The sequence below is a fragment of the Delphinus delphis genome, chromosome 2, assembly GCF_949987515.2.
Source record: "Delphinus delphis chromosome 2, mDelDel1.2, whole genome shotgun sequence".
NCBI lineage: Eukaryota > Metazoa > Chordata > Mammalia > Artiodactyla > Delphinidae > Delphinus > Delphinus delphis.
Window position 1 is genome coordinate 83,814,902 of NC_082684.1, and position 25,955 is coordinate 83,840,856.

The window sequence follows — 25,955 nt, forward strand, 5'->3', positions numbered from 1 at the left end:
AACTTAAAAGCTTGTTGCAAAGCAAAGGAAACTACAAACAAGACAAAAAGACAACCCTCAGAATGGGAAAAATATTTGTAAATGAATCAATGGACAAAGGATTAATCTCCAAAATATATAAACAGCTCATGCAGCTCAATATTAAAAAAACAAACAACCCAATCAAAAAATGGGCAGAAGACCTAAATAGACATTTCTCCAAAGAGGACATACAGATGGCCAAGAAGCACATGAAAAGCTGCTCAACATCACTAATTATTAGAGAAATGCAAATCAAAACTACAATGAGGTATCACCTCATACCAGTTATAATGGCCATCATCAGAAAATCGACAAACAACAAATGCTGGAGAGGGTGTGGAGAAAGGGAAGCCTCTTGCACTGTTGGTGGGAATATAAATTGATAGAGCCACTAAGGAGACCAGTATGGAGGTTCCTTAAAAATCTAAAAATAGAATTACCATATGACCCAGCAATCCCACTACTGGGCATATACTCAGAGAAAACCATAATTCAAAAAGACACATGCACCCCAATGTTCATTGCTGCGTTATTTACAATAGCCAGGTCAAGGAAGTAACCTAAATGCCCATTGACAAAAGAATGGATAAAGAAGATGTGGTACATATATGCAGTGGAATATTAGTCATAAAAAGGAACAAAATTGGGTCATTTGTAGAGACGTGGATGAATCTAGAGACCGCCATACAGAGTGAAGTCAGAAGAGAAGAACAAATATCGTATATTAACACATTTATGTGGAACCTAGAAAAATGTTACAGATGAACCAGTTTGCAGGGCAGAAATAGAGACACAGATGTAGAGAACAAATGTATGGACACCAAGGGTGGAAAGCAGCGGGGGTGGGGGTGGGGGTGGGGGGGTGTGTGATGGATTGGGAGATTGGAATTGACATGTATACACTAGTGTGTATAAAATGGAAGACTAATAAGAACCTGCTGTATAAAAAAATAAATTAAATAAAATTCAAAAAAAACCAAAAAAAGCATTTATAGTTTTGGCTTGCACATTCAGTGACCCCACCTGGAGTCTAATTTTGACTTTGATGTGAGATAGTAAGCTAAATTTATCTTATGTCCCTGCACTATTTAATTAGCCCATCCATTTGTTGTAATCCCACCTCTGCAATAAATAAATGTCCACTTAAAAAAAAATACCAATCTGTTATTATAATGTTCCTTACCTTAAAAGTGCTCTCCTTTGAGGGGCAAAGTTCAAATATGAGCCAATGGCTATGCATCAAGTCAGTGCCAACATGTGGTCAGCTTCCGCCCCTCAATACCACAGAGAATCAAAGGTCCAAGAAGGCCAAGGAGAGTTCATTGAGACAGAAGCAAATACAGCATGGTCACAGGCCACAAGCATTTTACAGCTCCCCAAAGACAGCCTGACCAGCATGTGAAATAGTCAACTTCCTGCTTGTTTGTCACAGAAGTTTACTCAAATAATAATGGTAACCAGGGGGGTTAAATTTTTGTGTATTTGTGTACTTATGTCCAAATTGTAAGCTCGCTGAAGAAAAAGCAGACACATATACTTGATGAAGGTAGGCACCAGATCCCTTTCTATTCCAGAGATGGAGGACCCAGGCCTGACACTGGTGACAGAGGCCTATGGCGATGTCTGTCCACTGTCCATGGGGAATGAACATGCCCAGTGCAGTGCCTGAAATCCGGAATCCTGCAAAGTCACCTTCTCCAGTTCCAGAAAACTATCTCCCTCACTACCCCCCTGCCCCATACACACACATATACACACCACTGCCCTACCTCCACAAAATAAATTAAGGCAGACCACACTAACACTACCAGAGTCCATGCTTTTCTTACTCATCTTAGAGGAAGTTGTTTCTCACATGTCAGCATAAGATTATACAATTCTTACCTTAAGTTTTTCAAACAGCTTTATTCTCATTTCTAGACCTTGCTTCTTGATTTCTTTTTCTCTGTGTTGTCTCTTCATCAATATCTTATCAAGCCTCTTCATCTTCTGAATAGCGTCTTGAAGTTGAGAATCTAATTCTTTTATTTCAGATTCATCTATATATGTTGAAAGTAGGAATGAGCTTGAAGTTTAGTAAAATCATAAAGCCTTTTCCTTCTTGTTTTGTTTTTACTATTTGTTCTTTCATTCAACAAATGTTTATGGCTGATGGTAATAACTAACACTGGTGTCATGTATCTTGGTTTACAAGGTGGTTTCACATATTTTTTTCACATAATTGTCTAACAACCCTGTGAAACAGACATTTACCTCTATTTTACGGTTGAGATAACTGGGTCCTTTCAAATAGCTAATAAATTATAGCACTGAATTCAGAAGTGGATCTCGTATGATTTTAAATCCCAAATTCTTTCTCCTTCAGTCTGCTATACTTTCTATATTCATAACTAACAAATAAAGAATAAGACAAAGACCCTATCCTAAAGCTGCTTCAGACTAACTGAAAGAGAAGTCATGTACACAAATAGCTACAGTAAAATGTAGCATGTCATAGAGACAAAGAGCGATTCCAACATGTTAGAAACAAATTCAGAAAAGTACACAGTGTATCTTAACACCTTTAATCTATGCCTCTCCCATTTGTTCTATTTTCCTAAAGTACCTAAAAATGTTCTTCAATTGTGGATAATTGATAGTAACTTATTTGAAATTAGGAACTCTTTAGAACTTCTGTCATTCAAGTTTTAACTTACCATTATGAATAATAATATTAATAATTATCATTATTATTAATGATAATATTAATAATAGCAGCTAACATTTATAGAGTTACCTGATAGGCACAGTCTTAAGTGCTTTTTTACATTCATTATCTCATGTAATCTTCACCGTAAACCAGCAAGATGGTATATTGTAACGGAGTTACATATATGTCCGAGATATATCATCTTATAACTAGTAAATGCCAGAGTCAGTTTCCACCCGATCTGTCTGACTGCAGAGCCAAAGCTCTTCACCACCAAGAGATACTTGTCTGTAAGGTCTGATGAAAGATGATAATCTGGCAATGAGCATAAATGCTCAAGTTCTAAAGTCTCAGCCACCCCAGCTTAGATCATTAGAAATGGCATATTATGCAAAGAAAAGCCAAGTTTTGCAACTTTTGAAAATACAGAGCCCAGTGATGTTTCCCTATAATGTATATCACTTCTTCTTAAAAGAAAAGGAGATATGTTTCGAGGGAATAAGCTTAGCCAGAAACAATACTAATCTTACTAATAAGGAGACCCTACGAATCATATGGCTCACGTACATCGAATGCAACAGCCTCTGGTTCTAATTCCCAACCACCAGCCCTAGCATTCTCAGGCCCCATTGTACATGGGTGGTCTATCCAGCAGGCATTTTGAAGTAACTCTTGCAGTACAGAAACAGTATAAACAAATACACTGTAAATGGGGCCAATAGCTAATCTCAACTCTAATACCTTGTTTCCTAATAACTGTAATCCTGAGGCACCTGGCCCTAGAGCTGATCTCATCCCAAACATACTCTAAATCAGCAGTTCACAAAGTTTATGAGCTCAGCTTCCCTTTACAGTTTATAAATTATGGGGAACCCAAAGTACCTTTTGTTTATGTGAGTTACATCTATTGATAATTACCATATTAGAAATCAAAACTGAAAAATATTATATGTGTTTATTTATTCATTCAAAAATAATTAACATGGTATTACTAATTACATGCTAATATAAATACAGCACTTTTATAACAACCAAATTTTCCAAAAAAAATATTGAGAAGAATGGCAATATTTTAAATTTCTAGTATCTGGATTAACAAAAGACAGCTGGATTCTCATCTCTGCTTCAAAGCCAATCTATTGTAATCTGTTACGCAGTTAAAGTATTGACTGTATGAAGAAAATCTGGCCTCGTACAGTAGTTGGAAAGGGGAGGAGAAATTTAATACCCTTTTCAGATAATTGTGGATATTCTTCCTTGATACTAATATCAAAACTGGACAAGGGGTAGTTTCTTAAAGGTTAGTTGTAATGTGAAATCTGTAACCCTATCGGTGAGCTTTTTGTATTTGTTCCATAAATCCATGGATCTATCTTTCATTTGAATGGATCTTTTATCCTGCATTGCTTATTTGGAAAATAGTGGTTCACTGAATTATGCAGACCTTCAAATATTAATGATTTCAGTATACAATATGAAAAAATCACATGTGTTAATACTGTCACCAATTTTTATCAGAAAATCTAAGTACTGGGAAGCTGCAAAGCTCATGTTGACATACACAAATTTTCCAAGATTCTAATTTTTCACTTGAAAGCTGAAATTTTATCATTGACATAAAATACTGTCAGTTGTTTTCCTTGAAATAACAGGCCCAGTTCATTTTTTTTTAAATGTCTGCCAAATATCTAAGTCTGGATGATAATAGATGATCTGTCACTCATTCTTTCTAGTAAAAATGGTGTCCCATTAAAAAGTGGCCAGTTCAGCTCTCAACTTAAATTATCACACCAGTACTTTTCCTCAACACAACCTTCACATTTTGGCACACAGCAGAATCGCTGTATATGTACCTACCATTTCACCACACAGGATATTAAAAAGATGTGTACTCAAAGGTCAAGATTAAATAGAATTTAAATTTTTTACTGCTCCATCAAGGACATTCTTGCGTGGCACTGGCTATTTCTTTTCTCTGCCCATGCCAGGTCTTGAAGAACACAATGACTATTAGTACAATTTGGTGCCATTCATTGCCTTGATTCATGCTAAAGCACCAGCAATTTTACCCACCATTGCTTTTGTACCATCAGTGAAACCAACAATTCAGTGGGCAAAAAGGCAAACAGCATTATTTCAATATTACAATGAATCATATCACTGATATATCAGTATTATGATGAAAGTAGTTTTGACTTTGCAGAGTTCCTAAAAGGGTCTCAGGGCCCAGGGCTCTTTCAGTCCATGTTTTGAGAACTGCTGCTCTAATTCACTCTGACCAGTATTAATTAATACCAGTATTAATACCCATGAAATAATGGAGTCTCTTAAAATCCAGAAGTTATTAAGATCAAATGGGATTATCCCTTAAAAGGCATTTATAAATTACAGGATATATTCTACTGTACAATTTTCAAAAAGATCAATAAATCATGTCATAAAACGCAGAAATACTTCCTACTTGATTAATGTAAAATGACTACAATAACAATTTTATTAAATGACATATTTTATTATTTTTCTAAGTGTATTTAAGAACTCTTAATATTCTTATAAATGAAAACTGGTGATTTGCTTGCTCACAAAAAAGTCTCTTTTTTTTTATTATTTCTACTTAGCAGATAAAATAAATATGTAATTCTAATATTTTAACTATAGCATCAGTAATTATCATTAGCCAATCACCAAGTGATTATCTTACCTGAACATTCAGGGATTATCTGATGCTGAACCAAGTTCGAATTTTCATCTGATCCCTCTTCAGCCAGTTTTATTTTCTCAGAGTAGTTTTCCCCTTTATCATCATTACTGTTTCTACCTTCCTCTGTATTACTACTGCCTTCTGAGTGGCCTTCTTTACCAGAGTTCAGATTGATTGCAGTATCAACCTAAAAATTATTTCCAAAGAAACAGTTTTCAAAAGTAAAAGTAAAAAAAAAATTTTCTTAATTTTAAATTTATAGACTATTTTAACTCTAATGTAAGTATATGTGAGGACATATATATATATATAGTAGCATTAAATGATTCTAGAAATATGACACTTAATTAAATGTAATTTAAATACACAATTAAATTTAATAATATTTGCACCAAAGTAATATGCACCACTCTCCAGCAATTTCTAGCAATAATAGAGAAGGGTCAGGAATCAGTCCCAAAGAGAACTGCTCTCTGCCAAGCTCTGGGGTTGAAGCATGATGGCCCCTGCTCTCTGAGCTTACCCTCAGATGGACAGTGAAGGGTCTAGAGCTGGGCTGTCCAATACAATAGCCACTCGCCACACGTGGCTACTGAACAGCTGCAAAGTGAACAGGCTGAACTGCAACATGCTTCTAATGGAGTTCTTCAAATCATAACCATGTGCTTTGCTGAATAATTTATTTTTACACTATTCACAGTTTTTCTATTTCATTTTGGTTTCTCTTTCCATTTTAGCAAAGTTCATTTTGAATACACCAGTTTGGTGCAGCTGTGTTTTCCTGAGAGAGAACAAGAAAAGACATCCATGGCTGCACCAGGAAAAAACAGACATCACAGGGCCCTGAGGGCTGTGCTTGGCAATAAGGGTCACAGTGGAAGTGAACACAGCCCATGGGAGAGGCAAAACCTCAGGGACAGCAGGTCAGCCACTGCTGAGACGAGTACCTTTCTCCTCCAACGGAGGGACTGTCTGCTCCAGCCCTTCAGGGGTCAGCCCTTGAAGGCTTTTATGGTCATGGTCCACACCCCACCACTGTAATCTGTGCGCCCTTGTGAATCTCCAGGACAGAAGATAGACGGTGCTGAGAATTAAACTGTCAGGGACACAGGACTGCATGAGCATCTATGTTCACCTGAACTAGGACAAAAGCCCCAGCAGAAATGAGCTGAGCCAGTGGTATAAAAATCATAGCCGACATTGACTGAGGCATTACTATTAGCCAGGTCCTGTGCTAAGTACTTTAGACACACTACCTCGTTCACGCCTCACAATGATACAGGCATTACTACCCGGATATAACAGAGAAGAAAACAGATCCAGTATGGAATGAAACTAGTGGAGACCCAATTTATAATAAGCAAAACAATGCTTACTTTATGTGATCTTGGAGGTGTTAAAGAAGGCTCCCTGTTGAAAAATATTCTTCTGTCAAAGACAGGGTAAAGCCTAAAATTCCATAATATCCAGTAAATCCTTAAGGCTATATAGTTCTGTGAAAATGCTGAAATTGCTAGGAGAGGTCACATGAGCCCTGTCAGTAATTTATATCTTGGCATAAATGAATCTAGCTGACCTTTCCCTGAGAATGGGTTTTTATACAGGGGAAACATAAGTAGACATTAGCAACATACTCGGATACCACACTTCAGGATACACAAAGATCTTTCATATATATCATCCCATATGACCCTAACTCTTAGGATGAGCGGGAAGCAATGAGGCAGAAAAAGATGAAACTAGAGAACAAAAGGCAAATATTGCCCATTTCACAATTTTACCCGTAGTTCCCCACCCCACAAGCACCAACCATCTCCCCCATCCCGTTGCCCACTGGCCTCTCTATTCCCAGCCCTCCTGATCTTCTACCCTGTGGCCTAAGTGTATGATTTTTCTTTCTTCTTCATTCTCAAAGCCACATTCAATCTCCATTTTTCATTGCTCTGTGTCCCCCACTTCATACCTCCATGTTAGTCCAGGAAAGGTAAATAGCCTATAAAAACCCTTCCTAGCAATTAGATCCCTACCTGAAAGCCATGAGATTTTTACACCAATTCCAACTATTGGCTCATTCAAGAAAAATATTCAGAAGTAAAAATAAACCAAAATTCTTAGAATGAGAAATATACCATTACTACAGAAATTTCATTAAAACTCTAGCGTTTTAAACTCACTTTCTGCTATACAGAAATTTGGGGTAAGAAATTAATAAAAGACAAATGAGCAATAAAATTAATCAAAATACCAGGATTTATTATTTAGACAATGTAAAAGGTTTTATAGACATTGAATCATTTGCAGTCAGCAGTCAACCTGCAGCATACCTGTGGCTTTCTTCCGCAACCTAAGGCGAAACTTACTGATTTTCCATGAATTTGATTAAGACAAATCACAACTTTTAGGAAGTCTTGCTTTTGCTCTAAGTATCAAAGTCCCTGTTGGTTAATAAATATGCTAGAGTTTGACCTATAGCTTAGTGGGTTCAAATAAAATCCGACTTGAAGTGATTACTGATATTTCACTTTTAAAAAAGCCTTGAATGAAGTAATATTAATCTATGTTTTAAAACATGTGTGTCAATATTGTGACGTTGCTACTTAAAAAAAAATCATCACCCAGGAATATGGAAGCAGAAATACTAATGCTTTGCTACCCTAATATCTGTCAGGTCTTTGTATATTACCCTACCTACATAAAATGGTAAAACTGTCGTTCTAAATTTGTTGAACACGTATTATGTGAATACCTACTATGTGCCCGACTTTACACTGAATCCTGTGAATAAAAACATGGGAAGGACTAACCAATTAGGTTAAAGAATTGAGGTCAATTAGCTAAGATGTACTGAATACCTACTAGGTGCTAGTCACTTCTAAAACCTGTAGATATTTCATCTCATTTTATCCTCAAAACATGCCTATGGGGTGGATAGTATTATTACACCTTTGAACAGATGAGGAAACTGGCACAGAGAGTTGAAGTAGGTTGCCCAAAATCACATAAAATGTGGTCATCAGAGCCTATTTTGAACCATGACTCCAGAGTTTAGGCTTATAATCACAAAGCTTGAGACTAAAGAATCTAAAATTGTTTTTAGATTCCAGTTTGGGCTATATGGAAAACTGAATAAACTGAAACCTTCCATCTACTTACAAATGCATAGGTAAGTTCACAAGAACCCTGGGGAAACTGCCAATGAACAGAAATTAAAAGGAAAGTGAAAGCTGAAATAGGAACCTTGTAAATCCTTAAAGCAGCTGCCCTGGTGGGGGTGGGGTAGGAGCAACAAGGACAGGCAAATGAGGATGTGCTGGCCTCAGAAAGCTATGGGCTTGGGCTTTAACACCCACACAGAGCTAAGAAACTAAGCCTTGGGACCATGCAAGACAAGATGGAGAGGAACCTTCCCTCTCCTGCTCCATGAAGCTGGATCCCTCAAAAAGGTGCCTCCTTGGTGAGAGGGCAGACTAGAAAAGTACATCTATCCAAAAGCACAGGATACAAACAAAAAATGTGTCTGGGTTCCAAGTGGGAAATCGTCTTCCCTGAGAATGTGCAACCACAGGGTCATGCTTCATGTGGGTTTGGATTCCAATTTATGTTATTCATATCCTCTGGAATGCTTAAAGATGAAAAATTAGCACACACACACAAAAAAGGTTCATGCCAGTGATATCTCTGAGGCATTTGGTAGAAGCAAACAGAAACTTGCTCTGGAAGGTATAGTTGCTCTGGAAGGTATAGTTTATCAGGCTCCATAAAATTCCCAAAATTAAAACTTTCATTCTAAAATGTCAAAAGCCATGAATACATGACCAGTAATAAGCAAGAATCAGAATAAACAAAAGAACTTAAGATATTAAAAAGCTGATAAAGATAATCATATAAATAGTTTTAATGGGTATAAAAAAAGAACCCCAAAAACACAAGATCAAGGTATTGCAAAGAACAGATGGATTTGAAAATAAACTAAAACAAACTTCAAGAAATTAAAAATACATCATTAAGCTTAAAAATTCAATGGATGGATTAAAGAGCAGATTTGACATAGTATAAGAAAGAATTCCAAAATTAGAAAATGTTAAAAATTCCCCAGCATGAAGCACAGAGAAATAAATGAATTTAAAAAAAAATTTTTTTAAGAGACATGAAGGATAGAAGAGAAAGGTTCAACAGACATTTAACTGCACTTTGAGGATGACAAAATAGAAAAAAAAAATGCAGGCAATATTTGAAACATGTGAAAACACAATGGCTAAGAAGTAAAAAAAAAAAAAAAATGAAACATACAAATCCTTATATTGAAGAAGGACTAGTCTCCAGAAAGATAAATAAGTCCATACCTAGGTGAATAATGTAGATACCAAAGACACAGGGAAAAAAAATAAAGCAACCAGAGGAAAATATCTAAACTAGACAACCCACACTGGAATGAATATTGGGTTTACAAAAGCCTTCTCACTGGCAACAAGAGAGGCCACAAGTATCTAAAACATAAAACTATAAAACTTTCAGAAGAAAAAAATAGGAAAAAATCTTTGGGAATTTGTGTTAGACAGCGGGTTCTTAGATATAACCAAAAAACACAATCCTCAAAAGAAAAAAAAATTGATAAATTGCACTTAAAATTTTAAATGCTCTTTAAAAGACAGTTAAAAGAATGAAAAGTCAAGCTATAGACTGGGAGAAAATATTTGCAAATCATATATCTGAGAAAAAACTCTATCTAGAATATATAAAGAACTCTCAAAACAATAAGTAAACAAACACAACTTAGAGTGTAAGTCAGAAAAACAAATATAGTATATTAACCCATATATGTGGAATCTAGAAAAATGGTACAGATGAACCGGTTTGCAGGGCAGAAATAGAGCCACAGGTGTAGAGAACAAACGTATGGACACCAAGTGGGGAAGCTGGGGGCGGTGGGATCAACTGGGAGATTGGGATTGACATATATACACTAATATGTATAAAATAGGTAACTAATGAGAACCTGCAGTATAGCACAGGGAACTCCACTTCGCTGTACAGTAGAAACTAACACAACATTGTAAAACAACTATACCCCAATTAAAAAAAATTTTGTTTTTGAATATACACTTTCCAAAAAAGATATGTGGATTGCAAATAAGCACATAAAAATATACTTAACATTATTAGTCACCAAGGAAATTCGAGTTAAAACCACAATGAAATACTACTGTATACCTATTAGAATGGCTTAAAAAAAAAAAACTGACAATATCAACTGCTGATGAGGATGCAAAGCAGCCGGAACTCTCATACATTTCTGGTGGGAATAGAAAACAGTTTGACAGTTTCTTATAGTTAAACATACACTTACCATACAACCCAGCAATCCCACTCCTAGGTATTTACCCGAGAGAAGTAAAAACCTATTTCCCACCACATCCCCAAAATCAGTATGCAAATATTCACAGCAGCCTTATTCATAATCACCAAAATCTGCAAACAACCCAAATGTTCCTGACTGGGGAATGAATAAGCAACCTGTGGTTTACCCACACAATGGAACAGTACTAGCCATAAAAAGGCTTGAACTACTGATACAAGCAACAACATAGATGTGTCTCAAATGCATTGTGTCAACAGACAAAAGCCAGATGCAAAAGCTACATATTTTTTTTTAATTCCATTCATGTGGAATGGAATTAAACCTTCTGGAAAAGGAAAAGCTATTGGGACAGAGAACAGAGCAGGAGTTTCCAGGGATTAAGAGTAGGAGAGATTGTTTATAAAGGGGCAGCATGAGGGAAGTGAGAGGTAATGATGGAACTGTTCTATATCTTGATTGTGATAGTATCACTCTACACATTTGCCAAACTCAGAACTATACACCAGAAGAGAGTGAATTTTACAGTATGTAAAATTTTTAAATTAGAAGCAAAGAAGTCAATGAGATACAATGTTAATAGATGGGAAGATTTAATATCATGAAGTCAGAAATTCTCTCCAAATTAATCTATAAATTCAAAGCAATTTTAATCAAAACCCCAACAGTATTTTTCACAGGACTTGAAGTGTTCTGAAATATAAAAACAACAAAAAGCCAAGAATAGCTAGGACAGTCCTAGAAAAGAATATGATGGGAAGACCCATCCCACCAGATATCAAGAATTATTACAATGCTACAAGATTTAACACACAGTGTAGTAATGATGCAGGATTAGATGAAACAAAACAGAAACTGTATTTTACAAAGCTGCTTGCAGGTTGGGTTCTGGATACATATTAGTTTCATCCAAATAGGTACATCTACACAAAAGTTTCACCACAGAAATGAGGTAGAAGCCATCTTGCTAAGCTCCTGATACGAAATTGACAAGAAATATCAAAGGCAGTCATCTCTGCACGTCTAGTCACCAGTTTTGTGGTTCTGAGGGATGTGTAGCAGTGTCAGAAGCAGCAACAGAAAAGCAGCAGCTTTCAGATCTCTGGATTTTGGATATGGTGGTGTGACCTGGGAACCAATAATCCAAGGGAAGTCCCCTCGCGTGGTTTCACTGGCCTTCCATTGATTTTTGAGGAATTGAATTTCTTGTATTCAATCCCTTTCTGCTGGAAATGTCTAGAAGGCTTTCTATTTCCAGCATTAAATCATGATAGACAAAAACTCTAAGAGTTTCATAATGCAGAGTCTAGTGCATAAGTCAAAAGAATAAGTGAGAAAGGCTTCACAGACTTGCAAGAAAATTTTTCACCATAAATTTCAAAATTTTTGTTTCCCACAACCTTAAAATAAATTATCCCCCATCACAGAGGGAAAAACAGATTCTTTAAAAAACGTCAAGCTTAGATATTTTAAGAAAAGAAAAAGAGACCAGGTAATGTACCTACTAAACATATACCATGTGGTTTTTATCCAAACTCTATTTTTTAAATTACTGAATCTTTTTCATAATAAGAGTCAATGGTGGCATAGTAGATGTTGGAATACAAAGCTTTCTTATGAAAGAAGAAAAGTTAATAAATGAGCATTAACAAAGTACAATCGTGAAAAAATAAGCCATAACTCCCCCCCAAGAAAAAAGAGGAGAAGGTAAAGAAGGAAACAGTATTTTCACATTAAATGATCTAAAGTAAAATCCAAGAAATCTATGAGTGCTCCCAGAACAAACCCTTTAAAGATGAACCTTCGAATGGGATGTTAACAACAGCCTTGGTTTATCAATTGCTAGAGATCAGAAGAAGTAGTTTATATCATTTTTAAACAGCATAGTACCTTGAAGGATGCTGGTTCCGGTGAGAGCACCTCCAAAGAAGCATTTGAACCTCTGCTCCCATGACGTGTTCTTGAATTTGAGGCTGGTTTTGAAATTCCATCTAAGTTTCCCTTTATAATATCCATTGATCTCCTGAAACAAACAAACAAAATTTCAAGCAAGTTATGACTTGTATGTTTAAATGTTTCATCAGTGTTAATAGGCAGTGAACTCAGAGCCTTTGTTATAGGATTATTTCACCACCAAAGTCACAGTACCCTAATTCCATCAAAAGATGTCTGTGTCCATGGATCATTACATCTTATGTCACCATAGGTGGAAAAAACATGCTGCCAGGATGTCAGATTCTGAAAGTGGCTAAAAAAGAATGCAGACGTGAACACCATCTCAATGGCCTTCTGTGCCTCCAAGAGAAACAGTTACTGTGGCCTTGGCCTAAGAAGACACTTACGGAGCACCACACCCCTCGGCCAAGATTCATACTTCACCGTAATAATCTGCCAAGGCCTCTACTTTCTTTGGGTTTTACCTTCCTTATTCTAGCTCAGCCTTCAGCCGGGGCTCCCTCTCAGCTCTGATTTCTCCTCTCCTCCTTGGTACTGCATTTTCATGGAGTACTTATCTCCAGGTGACCACACTCTTCTATCAACCCTCCCCTTCTAAAACCCATGATTCTACTTCTGCCTTGAAACAACAGAGAACTGAACCTACTCTCTCTACCAGAGGACCGGCTTTCACTATCCGGATACACATTGCCAATCTCTTTAACTATGTTTCATGTGACACCGTCCACAAGACTCTCACCAGTCTGGCTGCTCTATTCCTAGGACTATTTCCTGAAGCAGGAAATATTAGGCAGGATGGTTTAAACTAGTGGGAAAACTTGGACACTGCTGGCACTTTGCTCCTGCCAAACTGTGCCCTTGGTCAGGACCATTCCAAATATGTTCAGTAATGCTTGGGGTATCATGCATGCCAAATAAAGTGGAAGAAAGAGAGAGAATTTCATAGTTTGACTTCTCAATACTTAGCTTTACATGTGAATGGATATCTTCCAACAAATCCTTTCCTAAATTCCTATCAATTGTAAATTAAACCATTTCTCTCATAACAGAATGAAGAAAGGCAATTGCCTCTGGCCCAGCAAGTGTAACAATGTCCATTTCTTACCCTAAAAAATGACTCATCTTTCTTTCTTTTTTTGAACAGCTGAGGCAGAGTCCAAGGAAGCTTTGGACACAGGAGGAAGCCCAATCATGGACAACCCCATGCTCCTCCAAGGCATCCAGAGCAGTAATATGATTTACCCTCCAACCATTCAGTGTGCCAAAGCTGAGGCTTAAAGGACAGTAGGTCAACTCTTTCCATCTCAGTAAATGAAAAAGGCAGTGATCTCAACATTACTCAAACTCTGCAAAAGGGTTTTTGGCTCACTCAGGAAGGCACTGACATTATTATTGTGGGATGACGGATCGCCCTGGCCCGTCACATCACCATCAAAAAGCTTAAGTCACTGAAAGGCCAAATGTCTTGTAATGCCCTAAACAGCCTGTCAGGGGAGACTTATTGTGGCTAACAGAGGGAGCAATGAGATGGAAGCCTGTGCAGAGCCAGTATAATACATGTCAATAAAGGGAGAGGCACAGGGAACCACCAATGGCATGGATCAACTAAAAGGCTCCAGAAATCTTTAGATTAGTTTTAGAAATAGGTCTGTTCTATTATGTTTGCTCATGAAAATAATAAATAAAATACAGTTTCCAGGATGGGTAGGGTTGTAACTAACAATCTTATGAATTTGGCCATGTAGAAAAAAGTATGGATAAAGGATACTGAATTAGGAACTTAAAGATGTTTTTGAGTATTTGAGAAGAAATCTCAATAGCCAGAGAGAAATTCCACAAGAAAAATAAAGCATTGGTACAAGAAAACAATCAAATGATAATACTTATATAAGTACTGAATTTAACCGAACACTGTGCCTTAATTACATTGAGTGTACGTGAGGAGGAGTATGTAAAAGAAAAGGTAGTATAAAAAATCTAATCTGTCCTAATAGGAAATCAAAGAGAATATCCAAAAATTGATAAAACCGAACAGTAGTTAAATAAGCACAATAGTTAAATAAGTTCAAGATATTTGCCCCTGAAGGATGTGACTAGAGACTGCTTTTTTTTATTGTAAATGTTACAGTACAGTTTGACATATTTTACTATATTACTTTAATAAAAGTAAAAAAAATTAATAATAAATAAATATAAAATATGGAATCTTCAGGGGACTGGAAGGAAACATAGAGCTAATTTATATAATAATGAGGTTAATGACTTACTAAGCAGCATATCAGAGCATAAGTCAAACAGGACGAAACTAATAGATTTGATTACATAATATTTAATGCTCTTGAGTATCAAACCAAAAAAGGAACTCTAAATTAAATTAAAAGGTACATGAGAAAATGGAGAAAATATATGCAATACAGATAATATACAAAAGGTTAATACATTTACACATTTAAAGAGCTCTTACCAATCAACAAGGGAAAGAAACATTCCAATAGAAAACTGGCTGGGGCATAGACAAGAAAGGAAAGAAGGAGGAAGGAAGTCAACACCTTGTTTAAAAAAACAAGTCCAATTTCTCTAATTAAAGAAATATACAGAGAGGAACCTGAAAGATGATCACAAGTCAAAGAAGTAACAGTGGTAGATTCTGGGTTGGTAGGTTCATGGATGTTCTTGTGTCTTTTTTCACCTTTTGCTTATCTGTATTTTCTGGTTTTCTATTAATCTTAAATTCATAATTAAAGAATTTATTTACTGAAGAAAATTTTCTGGAATATATTAAAGTATACTCAAAAATAAATAAAAATCACCCAATATTCTCCACCCTGAGCTAAACATTGCTGGCACATTTCCTTTCCATTTTTGCTTTTTATGTCTTTTCAACAAAATTGGATTCATATATTTCTCACTTAACATTACACGATAAACATTTTCTTATTACATTACAGATACTTCTAAAATAGAATATTATTTACTTCTTGATATTCCATTAAATACATGGATATATGACCAGATTCTAAATTCTAACAAATCACTACTAAAACATACCAGCTTTTCATAACATTCATTTCAAGCAAGATTAATTTAAACTTTTTCAGAGAAATGCAACCACCATGAATTGTTTAAAACCAAAATGGAGTACAGGGATGTGATGTTAGAGAAGTATAGGAACCTGCTCTCCGTGGGTGAGGATACCTTCCTTCCAGAATTCCTTATCCAACCACAGGGTTTAGAGTCCTTCATTTGTAGAATGTCTCCTGGAATCTTCTGCTTCCTACAATAGGGTTTCAGTTTGCAACGTTTCAGGAAAGATTGGGAGTTTGTGGATATAATTTTTTTTTTTTTTTTTTTTTTTTTGCCTCTCGCTGTTGTGGCTTCTCCCATTGCGGAGCACAGGCTCCGGACGCGCAGGCTTAGTGGCCATGGCTCACGGGACCAGCCGCTCCGCAGCACGTGGGATCTTCCCGGACCGGGGTACGAACCCGTGTCCACTGTATTGGCAGGCGGACTCTCAACCACTGCACCACCAGGGAAGCCCCTTGTGGGTATAATTTATCTTATTCTTTTAAAATTGCAGCCTCCCTTTTAATATACTTGGTAACTGCTTGGGATGTGTCTATATGAACTGTGTACTATATGCTTCTGTTATAGTCCTTACAATATTTTATTGTCTTATTTTCTGTAACAATTTTCCATGGATTCTTTGGGCTTAAGGTACATTAAAAGGGAGACTGCGATTCTGGGACTTCCCTGGTGATGCAGTGGTTAAGAATTCGCCTGCCAAGGCAGGGGACACGGGTGCGATCCGCGGTCCGGGAAGATCCCACATGCCACGGAGCAACTAAGCCAGTGGGCCACAATTACTGAGCCTGCAAGCCACAACTACTGAAGCCAGTGCGCCTTGAGCCCATGCGCCATTTATTTTTCTGGAGAATAAAACCACCTCTGAGGGCTTCCCTGGTGGCGCAGTGGTTGAGAGTCCGCCTGCCAATGCAGGGGACACGGGTTTGTGCCCCGGTCCGGGAGGATCCCACATGCCGTGGAGCGGCTGGGCCCGTGAGCCATGGCCACTGAGCCTACACGTCTGGAGCCTGTGCTCCACAACGGGAGAGGCCACAACAGTGAGAGGCCCGAGTACCGCAAAAAAAAAAAAAAAAAAAAAAAAAACTCTGAGTGATTAAAATTTAGACCAGCTAGTCAAAATGCTTTATCACCTGTTCTTCTAAAACACTGATCAACGGAACAAGTTTTACTAGGGATAACAGTGTAATTGTATTCTGGAGTTCATATCGGCAATATGGTTTATGACCTTGATGCTGGATCACGACATGTCAATTGTATAACTGCTATTAATTGTCTGTTTGTTCAACGATTAAAGTATCACGTGATCTGAAAAAAACAATGGGGACACATCGCTGCTGTAATCTGATGTTTTTAGATAAATGGAAGAATCAAAAGAAAATAAATCTTCCTGTTTAGTAATAAGAGCCAGCCTTTTTAAAAAGTAGAATTACACTTATTTTCATGATTTTAATATCTAAAAATTACTTATGGTAGTTTTTTTTTACTTTCTGTACTTGTTTATTATGTAAGAAATACTTGCCTTTGAGAGGGGAAAAAAATCAAATAATACAGAAGAATGTAAAAGTTTTTCAAGTCAAAATTACCCTCACCCCAAGAAAGATTTCTGTAGGTCTCATTTTTTTAGGCATATGCAAACTTTCTATCCTTTACCTCCCTACTCCTCCCCAACACAAACACACACAAATGGCATGGTGCTTCGCAACTTGCTTCTTTACACTTAGTGTATTTCAAAGATTTTTCTATACCATCACATACAGATACACTTCATGCTTTCAAATGATGGCATAGTATTTCATTGCATAGATGTAGCATTTTTTTATTCAGCTCACTTAGGTTGTATATAGAAGATTTGTTATTAAAAAACAATACAAAAATTTAGTCAAAATTGATCATAGGCCTAAAATAGAAAATTAAAACTATAAAATTTCTATAAAATATGTGTGATTGTGGGCTAGCAAAGATGCCTTAGATACATCAAAAGTATGATTCATAAAAGAAAATACTGATAAATTGGAATGCATCAAAATTTAAAACTTCCACTCTTCAAAAGACAGTTGAAAAGGAAAACACAGACCAAATATTAGGAGAAAATATTTGCAAAACACACAGCTGACAGAGGACTTACATCCCGAATACATAAATAAGTATCAAGACTCAATAATAAGAAAGATTTGAGCAGACTCATCACCAAAGATGTATGGATGGCAAACTAGCACCAGAAGATGTTCAACATCATTAGTCATTGGAGAAATTTAAAACCACAATGAGATACTGCTACACATTCAAATGTAAAAATTATTTTTTTAAAAAACTAACAATACCAAGTGCTGACAAAGTTGGAGCAACTGGAACTTTCATATATTGCCGATGAGAATGCAAAATGGGACAGCCGTGTTACAAAACTGCCTGGCACCTTCTTACAATGTAAACATACACTTACATACGAGTCCATAATCTCACTGCTGGATATTCACCCAAGAAATGAACATTTATATTCACACAAAAACCTGTACATATAGCAGCTACATTAATAACTGCCAAAAACTGGGAACAATCCAAATGTCTCTCAACTAGACAATGGATAAGCAACTGTGGTACATCTATACAATGGAATGTTACTCAGCAATATAAGGGAACAAATTACTGACACAAAACATAGACAAATCTCAACTGCATAATGCTAAGTTGAAAGAAGCCAGATTCAAAAGGCTCCATAGTATTTGTTTCCAATTATATGACTTCTAGAAGACAAAACTATAGGGACAGGAAACTGATGACCGTTACCAGGGCTGGGGGTAGGGAAGGGTTAACTACAAAAACAGTACTAGGGGATTTCAGGGGGAATGATGCAACTGTTCTGTATCCTGATTGTGATGGTAATTACATAACTGTATGCATTTGTCAAAGCTCAGAGAACTGTAATATTAAAAGGGTAAATTTTACTGTATGTAAAGAATACCTCAATTTTAAGTTAACCTCTTTGTACAAATCTTTGCTTAGTTATGTTTATATGCCCAGAAGATAAATTAGAATTTCTAAGTGAAAAAAAATAGAGTTGCCATATGATCCAGCAATCCCACTGCTGGGCATATACCCAGACAAAACTATAATTCAAAAAGATACATGTACCTCTATGTTCACAGCAGCACTATTTACAATAGCCAAGACATGGAAACAACCTAGATGGATGGATAAAGAAGATGTGGTACATATATACAATGGAAAACTACTCAGCCATTAAAAAGAATGAAATAATGCCATTTGCAGCAACATGGATAGACCCAGAAATTATCTTACTAAGCGAAGTCAGAAAGAGAAAGACCATATATCACCTACATGTGGAATCTAAAATACAACACAAAAGAACATATCTACAAAACAGAAAGAGACTCACAGCATAAAGAACAGACTTGCAGTTGCCAAATGGGAAGGGGAGATAGGGGAGGAAAGGTATGGGAGTTTGGCATTAACAGAGGCAAACTATTATACATAGGATGGATAAGCAACAATGTCCTACTGTATAGCACAGGGAACTATATTCGATATCCTGTGACAAACCATAATGGAAAAGAATACAGAAAAGAATATATATATACGTATAACTGAGTCACTCTGCCGTGCAGAAGAAATTAACACAACACTGTAAATCAACTCTATTTCAATAAAAAAATTTTTTTAATTGCTGAGTCAAAGAACACTGTCTTTCAAATTTTGGTAGTCTGCCAACTGTCCTCCAAAAAGGTTGTACCAAACTATATTACTAACAACAGGGTACGCTGAGATGAAAGTGCCTGTTTCCCCACCCAGGCCAATCTGCTTATGTCAAAGCTTTTCATCTTTGTCAATCTGAGAAGTGTCAAAAGGTATCTGTGAGTGTGATCTACATTTCTTTAATTATGAGAGAAGTTGAGTCTCTAGTCAAATGTTTACTGCCCACCTTTTATTTTTTCTGTGAAATGCCTATTTGCATCCTTTGTCACTTAAATGGCGAGTGATTAATTTGTAATACAAATTCTAGATCTTAGGGGCTAGAAGGGCAGTGAGAGTCCTTGGTACTTGGTCTTACGGTCAGGAACGTTTACCGCTGTGTCCAGGAAATCCTGGCGACACACAGCCTTCAAGGAGACGGAAGCCTCTCCGGTGTCAGACCGGCGTGTCTCTCCCAGGCCTGGCCAGCCTCCGCTGAGCCCGCCGCCCTGCTTGAGCCCGCCGCCCAGCTTGAGCCCGCCGCCCTCTTATTGGCCCTGCCCCCTCTCCGGGCCCAGCACCCTGACACGACTCCGCCCCGCCCTCTCATTGGCTTGTCGCGCGGCGATAGAGTTCGCTCCTAACCTGTGCGGTCCCTCACCTTCTGGACGGCAACTGGGGGCTAGTGTCCAGTCGTCAGAGCATTGACACTCTCAGCGTCACCCACTGTCCCCCAAAGGGGAGGGGTCTTTCCCGCCACCGCAGCTTCTCTGGAGGTGGAAGAAGCCGCGGGTCAGAAGCCCTCCTGCCTCCCAGAACGCCGTTCCCTTGGCAACCAGAAGCACGACGCTCCCAGTCTCGCGATAGGGGAAAAGGGCTATACCATCCAGAAACGAGACGTGGGGGCCCAGGAGCGGCAGAGGCCCCAGCACTGTCGGAAACCGGAGACCTCGGGCATCCCTGCTGTCTCCTCCGCCTTCCCGGCGGATGGTGGAGAGTGTGGAATGGTTTGTTCGTATTTAGGTTGAACTTGGAAAGAGGATGTCTGGATGCTTGTATGGCTCTGTCCTTCACTATTAATACGATGCCCTGCAGGTCCGCTAATCCTCTCTGAACTCAGTTTCCTCCTCTGTAAAATGGGGTGATAACAATTGCTTCCTCACAACACTGTTGTGCAGCTCAAAACATAATGTTATGTGAAGTTCTTAGTAAATGTTGGGTGCCATGTAAATAAAAAAATAGTAGTTTTGCCCAGATTGGCCTACAGTCCAAAAAAGGTAATAATTGCTATTTGCGCTTTCTTTCTTTTGTGGTTTTTGTAATTCTCAGCACGTGAAGACTATTTCCCTGGGTCCCTGAATTGATTTTCTTCATCCCCAGTACCATCAACTGTCTGCTTCTTCCAGTTTGAACAGAACCTTACAGTTTGCAAGGCATTTTCATGTACATGGACCCTGTAGCCTCATTGTTTTAGGTGGTAAGATGTGTATTCTTTAAGTGTTTTTCAGCAGAGCAAATAGACAAAGGTTAAGTGAGTTGCTCAAAGAACCACAGCTACAATCTCGGTCAGTGGTGGGTGTAAAAACCTAGCTGTAAATGCCATCCATATACTGCTAAATCCTGCCTTTCTATCTCCAGCTCAGAACTCCACACTCTTTTATCTAACTGACTACGTGACATCTTCACTTAGACATCTCCACTTCAATGTAAGAAGCACCTTAAACTTAAGATGTAAAAAAACAAACTTCTCCACAGTCCCCCCTCCACCCCTCCTTCTTATCCATCTCAGTAAATGGTAACTGCATCCTGCCTGCCAGTCTCAGGCCAAAACCTTGAAGTCATCCTCAATTCCTCTTCTTGTCACACTTTACAATCAGCTTATTATAAATCCTATCAGCTTTACATTCAAAATATATCCAGAATCCAACCACTTCTCACCACCATCCGTGCTTCCATTAAGGTCTGCACTGACATCATCTCTTGCCCAGATTTTTGCAATAATCTCCTAACTGTTGACTTCCTTGGCCCTACTACTTTCAATCAGCAACCTGAATGATGTTTTCAAAACCTAAGTCAAACAATGCCACTCCTCTGCTCAGGACTCTCCATGACTTCCCATTTCATGCAGAATCCTTACAATGCCCACAGGTCCTTGATAACCATACCCTCTGTTTTCTTCCAGACCTGCAGTCCTACCACCCTCTCCCTGGCATACTTTGCTGCAGCCTCACTGTCCTCCTTGTAAGTGTTTCTACGCAGGAATTCTTCCCAGCATTTCTCAGGAAATGTACATGTTTTTCCAAATTTAGAAAAAAAAAATCAGTTAAGAAATCAGGAAAATTGGAGAAAGTATTCTGATTCTCCTGTGAAAGTTAAACCATAGCAATCAACATAGAGATGTAACTGAAGAAATCCACTGATGTCAAGATAAGTCGAGAGCAAGAGCAGGAAATGCTGACACTCTGAGTCAGAAGTTGAGATCAACATTCCAGGAACCAGGACAGGAGCACCTGGGAGAGAGGCGATCACAGTCTGATAGGTCAATCTTGCTTGGAGCTGGTGCCATGTTATAAGTGTGCATCCCCGGCCCAGTCTGCTGCTAACAGTGAGTCATTCTTGCAAGTAAAATAAATATTAGTAAGTTGATACTCATTGTATACTTTACACAAATTCTATGAGTGATATTCCAAGGAGCAACAAGTTTTTATTCAGAATAAGCCCTTAAATTGGCAATTTCCAACCCATGATTCTGTGAAGGGCTGTTGGCCTTGCTTGGAGATTTGTATGTTACATTATTCAAATGGTACCCAGTAATGTTCTCTGTGTTCTCCAGTATTTGAATATTTGCTGTAGGCTACATCTCTTATAAATACTTCTAAATTTAATAGTCCTTATTTTTTAAACAAATGCTTCAGATAGCATGGTAATGAATAAAGAATATGAAGAAGGTTGGAAGTATGTTAAAAATAACAAGATTTAGGGGCTTCCCTGGTGGCGCAGTGGTTGAGAGTCCGCCTGCCGATACAGGGGACACGGGTTCGAGCCCCAGTCCAGGAAGATCCCACATGCCGTGGAGCGGCTGGGCCCGTGAGCCATGGCCACTGAGCCTGTGCGTCCGGAGCCTGTGCTCCACAGCGGGAGAGGCCACAACAGTGAGAGGCCTGCGTACCGCAAAAAATAAAAATAAGATTTGGAGAACTCCTGGCAGTTCTGATTTCTTGTTTCTGCATGCCAAAGATTAGTATCTGTTGGAAATTTGGAAACACTACTCCTTGTTCTTGTGTGAGTAAACACACACATACACACACACATGCACGCACACACACACTGCCTGGAACACAGTTCCTCAGCAATCCACATGGCTTGTTTCCTCTCTTCCCTCAGGTGTCTGCTTCCTCAGGTGGGTCTTTCCTGACCACCCAATATTAAATAATAATTCCCATCTCTGAACTCCCTACCCTGTTCCCTTGACTCTATTTTTTTTATAAGGAGGAGAGATGCCACTGTTTGGATTGCGATACGAAATAGCTGGGTGACCTTGGGTAAATTCATAAACTTTTGTGGGCCATAATATCCTCATTTGAAAAATGAACGTTGACTAGTTTTGCAGTTCTTAAACTCTACCGTATTAGGATAACCTGAGGAGATTAAAAAAAAATACTGATCCCAGACCTATATCTAAGATTAAATAAACCTGAAACTCTCCTCAAATTTTAATGTGCAGATAAATCACTGGAGGATCTTGTTAAAACGCTGATTCTATGTCAGGTGGGACCCAAGACTCTAACAGGCTCCCAGGTGATGTCAAAGCTTCTGGTCCACAGACTACTCTTTGAGTAGCTAGAGACTAGGTAATCTCCAAATGACTGCACAATTCTAATATTCCATGAATAAAGGCCATCCTTTCCATTTTAATTTTTGGCGAAAACTGATGCTCATTAAGAAAACAACACATTTCAGATTTCTTGGGGATGTGAGGGGAAAAAATAACTAAGAAGTCAGGGCTGTGACAGGTGCCCATGATTAACTGGTGTTCTCATTTTTTTTGAAACTTGCTTATACAACATAAGATACATATAAAGCAAGTAAAAAGAAAGTTCAGGTCCAATAGAAACTTAGTGTCTCTTTACTGTTTGTAACCTTTCCAGACTAAGTCCCTATTGATTACATTTTTCATGAAACTCACCTCATCTTGAATTATTTTCTGTCATTCTCATTTCGTTTATTTACCTTCTGCTGCTTCCGTTTTGCAAACTGCTGAGAGGCTGTATGTGCCTTGAGGGCAAATTTAATAAACTGTATTTGTTGCATGTTAGTACACAATAAATTGTGCCTTTGTTTTTAGTTCCTTAAATTCTTCTACATCAGCTATTGCAATTACACCCTCAAAGCAATTCACATTCAGATATGTTGGAGAGCACCATATTTTTCTCTGCTGTGTTTTCTGAACTGCTGTGTACAAACCCCCCCAAAAAAATATTCTAGGAAGTATTATGCCTTTCAAAATAATTCATAAAGATTTCATCTAGAGTCAAGATATTTTAAGCTAAAATTTCCCTGGTCACATTCCAGGTTGGTGACATATGGCAGCATTGGTTTCAAAGTTGGTTTTTGTTTTTGTTTTCAATCTCTCTCTGCTCTTGACGTTCTCCTTCTGAGTGGAGTCAGGTTTGAATGAATGAGAGAGCCCACGCTGTATGCCATCTGGGCTCCAACTATCATTCCAGCCTTGTTGCCCCAATTTCCCTTTTCTCACCATAAGCTTCAGCCAAATACAACAACGTACTAGGAGAGGAAGCTCACTAAGCCTCGTATCACAGATTCTACAAACTAGATTAAATAGCCACTTCTTTTGAAGGGTAGTCAAAAGCGTGTGCTACTGGACAGTTCCCAACTCGCGTGAGTCTGTGGCTTAGAGTTATTAAAAAGTAACAATTACTGAGTGTTTAGGACATGCCTTAGGTGGCTCTTTCCATGTCACTTCCTAACATCCTATGAAGTGGCACTGTTATTACCCAGATTTGCAGTTGAGAAGCAGAGCATGGTAGGTTGAGTGGTTTTTCCGAGTTCATTCAGAAACTAAATGGTACTGGGATTCCAACCGAGTTCCACACCCTGTTTCTTCTGTTCACCTCCTCGCTGGACTCAATTCGGGAAAAGAGGTTATTTGTATCCACTAGATGGTGCTGATTGCCTTCTCTTCAAAACAAAACTATAAACCTGCTTTCTGCACCTCTCAATTTCCTTGGATTTTAGGTATGATCCAAGAAACCACTGAACTGAAATATCCTGTTTGTTTGAACTGTGCTTGGGTACATCTTTAAATAGCCATCCCAATAGGAAAAGTGAAAACTAGATCCCAAAAAAATCAGAGTGGATTTTTAAAAATATCTTAGTACATATTATAAGTATCTCATATCCAATAACCACTGGTAACTTTGAGTGACTAAGGTTCTCATACATTTGTAGTCCTATAAAATCTGCAGGCTATTTTTAAAAGTCCATGTTTTATTTCATATACGCCTTTTACCCTAACTATACTCCCTCCCGTGCCACCCGGTCCTGCTTGGCCACAGTGCTGCCATGTAATCAGGAGACATGACCAGGGACGTAAATCAAGTCTTAAAAGAACAAAAAGCAAGTTCCGGAACAGGTAATCCTACTTATTTTTTTTTTTTTTTTTTTTTTTCAGTACGCGGGCCTCTCACTGCTGTGGCCTATCCCGTTGCGGAGCACAGGCTCCGGACGCGCAGGCTCAGCGGCCATGGCTCACGGGCCCAGCCGCCCCGCGGCACATGGGATCCTCCCGGACCGGGGCACGAACCCGTGTCCCCTGCATCGGCAGGCGGACTCCCAACCACAATCCTACTTTTATTCACAGTAAAATGCACTTTAAGTTTAGTATGTGTTTAGTTCTTTTTTAGTACAATCTTTAGTACTTAAAAGCTATTAACTAAATCTGCTAAAAATGGGTTCTCAGATTTTGTCGTTCATAAGGATCATTTCAGATGTTATTTATTTTAAATATTTTTTAATTTATTTATTTTATTTAGTTTTAGCTGCGTTGGGTCTTCGTTGCTGCACGTGGGCTTTCCCTAATTGTGGCGAGTGGTGGCCACTCCTCGTTGCGGTGCACGGGTCTCTCATTGCGGGGGCTTCTCCCGTGGCAAAGCACGGGCTCCAGGCGCATGGGCCCAGTAGTTGTGGCACACGGGCTCTAGAGCACAGGCTCCACAGCAGGTGGGATCTTCCTGGACCAAGGCTCAAACCCCTGTCCCCTGCATTGGCAGGAGGATTCTCAACCACTGCACCACCAGAGAAGCCCCTCAGGTGTTATTTAAAATGTTGACTTTAGTCCCTATTCCCTGATTTAGTAAGCCTGGGGTCCAGCCCAGGAATCTGCATTTTAACAAACACCCTGGTGATTTTGGTGCGGCACGACCAAGAGAATGCTTTGAAAA

The 25,955-nt window shown here is 38.3% G+C and overlaps 1 protein-coding gene across 1 annotated transcript in view; it reads right to left on the reverse strand.

The window, feature by feature from the left end:
• Positions 1-12,783, reverse strand: part of FSIP1 (fibrous sheath interacting protein 1) — a 179,394-nt gene extending 166,611 nt beyond the window's left edge. The window contains exons 1-3 of the mRNA XM_060002281.1: positions 12,658-12,783; positions 5,412-5,598; positions 1,906-2,060 (exon numbers count right to left, since the gene is read on the reverse strand). Coding sequence (XP_059858264.1) covers positions 1,906-2,060; positions 5,412-5,598; positions 12,658-12,783 — 468 coding nt within the window. The remainder of the gene's footprint in view (positions 1-1,905; positions 2,061-5,411; positions 5,599-12,657) is intronic.
• Positions 12,784-25,955: the final 13,172 nt, after the last annotated feature.